Below are 6,433 nucleotides of genomic sequence, written 5' to 3' on the forward strand. Positions count from 1 at the left end.
TTGTTTAAATTTAGCAATGAATAAATGCATATTAGATAATATTTTATATAAATAATTTTCTGATTTCTATACAACTTTTAAAGTGATTGGTATCTTTCATGTTTGGAATCATACTTGACAATTCTTTTTTGTTATTAAACACATGCAAAATTCGTATTTGCTTCGTTGTGAAAAATGTTAGCAAAAAACTATCGTGGCAGCATTGCACATAGTTTAAAAACATTTGTTGTTTTTGTGCAATAGTCACCACCTTGTAAATGCGCTTAGGACAAAACTATTTAACTCACAATTTAAAAACAACAATTGTTTAACTCACAAATTGAAAACAAAAATAAATTTCAAACTAAATTTGGTGCCGGTTTAAGAATTATTAAAAGAAATTCTTCTCGAGTAGATTTTTATAATAAACGTGAAAACTACAAGTGACAAAATTTCCATTTGCGCATTATTCTTTTCAACAAATTCCTTCTTCTGGTGGATGCATTTACGTATCTACATACATGCATCAGATTAAAAACTTACGTCAATTTTCATGTTTTTAGATTATTGAAAGTAATAGATTTTTTGAATTGAAAAACAATAATAAACAAAATGGGTTTGAGTGATTCAACGATTAAAAAAATTTTATTATTTTTAAATTTTATATTTGTGGTAAGAGAATAACTGAAATTTTAAAATTTATATTTTTGTTATAATAACATTTTTGATTCAAATAATAATTATTGTTTGAATTAATTATAATTAAAAATAGAAAAAAATACAAAAAAAAAAAGATTTGAAATTAACTATTATTAATTAAGCAATTTCAAATTTTAATATACAATATAAGTTTGTCAATTTCATATATTTTCCATTAAGACTAATTTTGCCGTTTGTCATCAGAGAACAACTCATCATATTATAAGAACAAGTAAGAGTTCTATATTCGGCTGTGTTTAATCTTATATATCCTTCACCATGATGTGTAAACAAAAGTACCAAAAATCCCCATTTTATAGAATCTCTTTCACTCCGGGCTTTACATGCTTAATTTTATATTTCTAGGTTCAATATTATAAAAATTAAAAATTTGAAGAACGAAAAAGTACCGAAAAGTCCCATTTTATAGATTCTCACTTACAGAACGAAAAAGTACCAAATAGTACCATTTTATATGTTCTCACATATTCTGGGCTCTATATGCATAATTCCATGTTTCTAGGTTCAATATTTTTGAAAACTCGAATGTTTAGTAGATGAAATGGGTAAAAAGGAGTAATAGTTGGTTTATTTCAGAAATTGTTGTTGGTGCGTGATGTTTTTGTTTCCAAATGACTCAAAAAAATATTATTAAAATAAAAATTATTAATGAATATTAATTATACAACATTGGCCATCACGTGGTGGTATGCCAAAAATTTTGCAAAAATTAGTTATTTCCCTAATGTAGATATATGTAGCTCATTTACTACAAGACTGGCATAATCCAAAATTCGGATTATTTGAACCAAGGGGTACAAAACATGCGTCATTTCAAAGTCTTTCATATAGGTTTACCAAAATTTCAAATATGTATGTCTATTATTTTCGGTATGAGATCGAGTTTTTGTTGTAAACTATCTGAAACTGGTTAAATATCTTAAATCCCCTGTTTTGTTTAAAGGTTGTTTAAGAAATAGTAAAATATCAGTAACATTTCAAAGCCATTTTTCCCGGAACGACCTTTTTTGGATTATGCCGGTCTTGTAGTCAAAAAATTAGCAAAGTTAGGAATTTTAGATATCTAAGTGAAAGTTGGCACTGGGTTTATTCTTGTAATCTTAATTCAGGTCCTAAGTCTCAATTAATCCCATGTACGCTAAGCGAGATATTGGGGGTCAAAGGTTACAAAAATCAGCTTTTTACAAATATTGCAACTATTGTGGTTTCGACTTAAAATGTTACTAAATTTAAATAAACCCTTGTATGACCAAAATGTCCAACTTTGACCCCCTCTAAGTCTGGTAGTTCTCGAACGATAGAGCTAAACATTTGTCTAAATTTGTGTCTATACAATAGACATAGTACTAACCTTGCCCATAGTTTGAAAGGACATATGTATATACAAGCATACCTACATCAAATCCGAAGAAATACACCTAGGCCTATATCGAGCCTCAGCTGGAAATCGAACACACGACCTCCGGTCTACATGACTAGAATACTAACCTATCAGAGGACTTTTTTGGAGTTTCTTCTTTCTTAGAGATATATTGCCTTTGTTGTAAATAATCCAGTTTTTGTCAATTTATGGTTGTCCCAAGCTTCAGGTTTAGATATCTCGATGAAGGATGAATATACATATAACATGAACTTTCAAATGGCAAAACAGATTTTATAAGATCTATTCGCGGTTGTACATTATCTCAAATGTGTCCAAAAACGGGGGTTTTTCTGAGGTAAGTTTCAATTGGTCTCTGGGTTAAAAATTTGAGGGCCTGTATAATTAACTTGGGTTTTTTTTAATTTTATAAGGTTCTGAAAAAATAGTGACTCATTATTGCATTAATTATAAATTAAAATATGTATTATACATCATTAATGATAGGTGATGCGTAATTTAATATTACTATTTAAAACAATTAGCCAACAATTTGTAAAATACTAAAATAATTATTATTTGTATATGAAATGATGAAACAAATTAGATCTTAATTACTTACATGCATGTGCTATAGACTTTAATTATACCCTACACCACTTTAGTGGGGAGGGTATATTGGGTTTGTGCTGATGTTTGTAACGCACAATAATATTGGTCCTATACCCACCTTAAAGTATACCAATCGGCTCAGAATCATTTTCTGAGTCGATTTAGCTATGTCCGCCCGTCTGTCCGTCCGTCTGTCCGTCTGTCCGTCCGTCCGTCCGTCCATGTAAACCTTGTAATCAAACTACAGGTCGCAATTTTGAAGATAATTCAATGAAATTTGGTACATGATCTTCTATTGCCCCAGTGACGAAGCCTATTGAAAATGGTTAAGATCGGTCCATTATTTCACCTAGCCCCCATACAACTGAACCCCCCAATAGGGCTTGTAATCCTTGTAATCAAACTACAGGTCGCAATTTTGAAGATAATTCAATGAAATTTGGTACATGATCTTCTATTGCCCCAGTGACGAAGCCTATTGAAAATGGTTAAGATCGGTCCATTATTTCACCTAGCCCCCATACAACTGAACCCCTCGAATAGGGCTTTTAAAACTTGTAATCAAACTACAGGTCGCAATTTTGGAGATAATTCAATGAAATTTGGCACATGATATTTTATGGTACCGTAGATGAAGCCTGTTGAAAATGGTTTACATTGGTCCATTATTTCACCTAGCCCCCATACAACTGAACCCCTCGAATAGGGCTTTTAAACTTTGTAATCAAACTACAGGTCGCAATTTTGGAGATAATTCAATGAAATTTGGCACATGATCTTTTATGGTATCGTAGACGAAGCCTATTGAAAATGGTTAACATCGGTCCATTATTTCACCTAGCCTCCATACAACTGAACCCCCGAATAGGGCTTTTAAAACTTTTAATCAAACTACAGGTCGCAATTTTGGAGATAATTCAATGAAATTTGGCACATGATCTTTTATGGTACCGTAGACGAAGCCTATTATATTCAATGAAATTTGGCACAAATGGCACGACAAAAAGCTGCAATAACCAAGTTGTATACTAGACTTGATGACCCCCACGAATTCCATAATAATAGGTTCTCATATGACCCTAGCCCCTATGAAAAGCCCCCATCAAAATTTCACTTAAATATCCACAATTTTATTCAACAATAAACGACTTAACAAATAACGGTAATTATGGAGATAATTCAATGAAATTTGGCACAAATGGCACGACAAAAAGCTGCAATAACCAAGTTGTATACTAGACTTGATGACCCCCACGAATTCCATAATAATAGGTTCTCATATGACCCTAGCCCCTATGAAAAGCACCCATCAAAATTTCACTTAAATGTCCACAATTTTATTCAACAATAAACGGCTTAAGTATGTATATCTAAGGCAAGGTACAATTCAACTTAAATGCTTTATTATGGCAAATAAATCACATTATATTTTTGACAAAGGTGTAGGGTATTATATGGTCGGCCACGCCCGACTATAATTTCTTACTTGTTTTTATTTTGTTTTAGGTCTTAGGACTGATATTGATATTTATTGGAATAGTATATTTTTTAACCGCAGAACATCTGGAACTTCATCATAAAGAAAATCTTATGGAAGCTATATTCGTTACAATTTTTGTTTCCGTTATAATAAAAGTTATCGGATTAATCATAATTGCGGTTGGTGTCATCGTAACACTCTTTGCAATATTCGGTTGTTGGGCAACCATACGTGAATCCAAAACAAAATTAATAATTGTGCGTATAAATAGAAAATATTTGCAATTATTTAAAATATTTATAATTATTTTGATTTTTTTTATAACAGTATTTTTCAGCATTAACTATTTTAGTATTGGTACAATTATTATTATTTACTATTGGAGTGACTAGTCAACAAAATGATACATCCGATAGTGTTGACACTGGATTTGATCAGCTGTGGTTGATGGAAAGCTATCAAACAGGCGCATTAGCCGAATTTGAAAATACGGTAAATATTGATGAACGAATAAAATCAATTATATCGAGGTACAGTATATAGTAATTAAAATATTTTATATATTTATGCAAAAATGTATATAATAAAATTTTATTCAAATTGCATTACATTTAAGTTCATATGAAATTTCTTTAATAACATACAATTTTCTCTAATTAGTTACAATGTTGTGGTGTCAATAGTACCGAAGATTATCGACGAATAGATCATGAGATACCAAAATCTTGTTGCAAAGATCAAAATTGTACTATTCCCGAAAATATCTACAAAGAAGGCTGTGAATCAAAATATAAGGAATATATGCACAACAGAGTATCGTTATTCAATATTGTTATAATTTTGCTGATATTTGCAGAAGTAAGTAATGATATTCCCATACATTTATTTATTATTTGCTAAAAAATATCATAATTTACACATTTCTCTTCAATAGATTACATCTTTTATATTTAGTTGGCTTTTATATAGCAGTCTAAATAATAGAACACGACGTTCAAAGCATAGTGAGCTGTAATATTGTTAATAAACCCTTCTTATGATTAAGTTGCATAACTCGATTATATGCTTCATTACCAGCCAGCATTTGGAAAATAGCTTGATGACTAATCTACTAATAAACTAAGTACCTAAATATACGAATTTCGTCTTTGATGGTCATATTACGATTAATCAGTTGCGCACTTAAAAAAGGAATAGAAAATGATTCGCACGAATATTTAAAACGTCATTTATTAAAATATATGTAAACATTTATTAGAAGGGGATAATATATTTTTAAAGCCATTATAATGCTCGTTATTTATATTGTTATACATATTTATTTTATATTTTTATCTCCCTTAAAACTGTGTACCTAAAAATATAACAAAAAACTGAAAAATCTGTGTTTAAATATTATTAAATAATTACATAGGCCAACGAAATGAAGGTTTGTGAAAACTTTTGAAACCAATTCGACGGATATTAATGAAACCAAATCTGATATCTGTTTTTCTCTATCACCAATTATTTTCTCACAAAATGGCATCGAATATTTTGGTCATTTATTACGGACATATTATATAATTATAAAAATATATTTAAGTTTAAGGGTTAATTTCGAGTTTTTTCGATGTCATCATAAATACGGGTCTTCATTATATATATATCCTTAGATTCATTTAAATCGGTTGAAAACAAAAAAATATTTCATTATGGTTTCAAGAAATTTTCCCAATATTACATCCCAGCTAGCATTTGGAAGATTGTTGGATGATTAATTAGTAAACTGAGTCATTTTTGAATCCTTTTGATGACCTAAAAGTGATTAATAAGTTGAGCACTTAAAAAATGACTCGAAAATGATCCCGAATATTTGAAAAACAATAACAAAATGTATGGCAATCATAAATTGATCATCCTGGTGTTTAAAATATGATGGTTTTGAAAACTTATTTTATGGTCATATTTCAAGCAGTTGGAAGATCTAAAATTGTTCCTTATGTAATTGTTTTTGTTTGTAATAAGTCGAAACTGATTAGAAATGGGGCTCAGAAAAGACTCTTTTGGAAGAGTTAGCAAAACATTTTGTGTGGCCTAAAATGAGTTGATGTTTCGTTTATAAAATTAAATGTATAAGTATTTGAATTTGTGTGATATTTTTGTCGATTTTCTGTCAAGAAAATTGAAATTATATTATGATTTAATTATAATAATTTTACATGTTTAATGATCTTCTACGGAAGATAGTTGGGCGACTAATCACTAAACTAAGTCTAAATAATTTAAAATCTGATTTATTT

The 6,433-nt window shown here is 29.8% G+C and overlaps 1 protein-coding gene across 2 annotated transcripts; it reads left to right on the forward strand.

Moving 5' to 3' along the window:
- Positions 1–233: 233 nt before the first annotated feature.
- On the forward strand, positions 234–5,520 carry LOC119616159 (tetraspanin-6-like). 2 transcript variants are annotated; one of them, XM_037972431.1, is made up of 5 exons: positions 234–651; positions 4,178–4,408; positions 4,479–4,643; positions 4,812–5,009; positions 5,086–5,520. In XM_037972431.1, the coding sequence occupies exons 1-5, from the start codon at positions 592–594 to the stop codon at positions 5,164–5,166; spliced, it is 735 nt and encodes a 244-aa protein (XP_037828359.1). In that variant the 5' UTR covers positions 234–591; the 3' UTR covers positions 5,167–5,520. The 2 variants fall into 2 exon arrangements, with proteins under 2 accessions (XP_037828359.1, XP_037828369.1); XM_037972441.1 differs by having other exon boundaries at positions 4,230–4,408; positions 5,086–5,519.
- Positions 5,521–6,433: the final 913 nt, after the last annotated feature.

This window comes from Lucilia sericata, unplaced genomic scaffold, assembly GCF_015586225.1.
Source record: "Lucilia sericata isolate MDLA Ls3-8-SP2 unplaced genomic scaffold, ASM1558622v1 Contig000002F_arrow, whole genome shotgun sequence".
Taxonomy (NCBI): Eukaryota; Metazoa; Arthropoda; class Insecta; order Diptera; family Calliphoridae; genus Lucilia; species Lucilia sericata.

Coding starts and splice junctions, on each gene's coding strand:
- LOC119616159 (XM_037972431.1), top strand. CDS start 592: ATGGGTTTGAGTGATTCAACGATTAAAAAAATTTTATTATTTTTAAAT. Junction 4,409..4,478: donor CCAAAACAAAATTAATAATT/GTGCGTATAAAT, acceptor TTTTTATAACAG/TATTTTTCAGCATTAACTAT. Junction 4,644..4,811: donor TAGCCGAATTTGAAAATACG/GTAAATATTGAT, acceptor TTCTCTAATTAG/TTACAATGTTGTGGTGTCAA.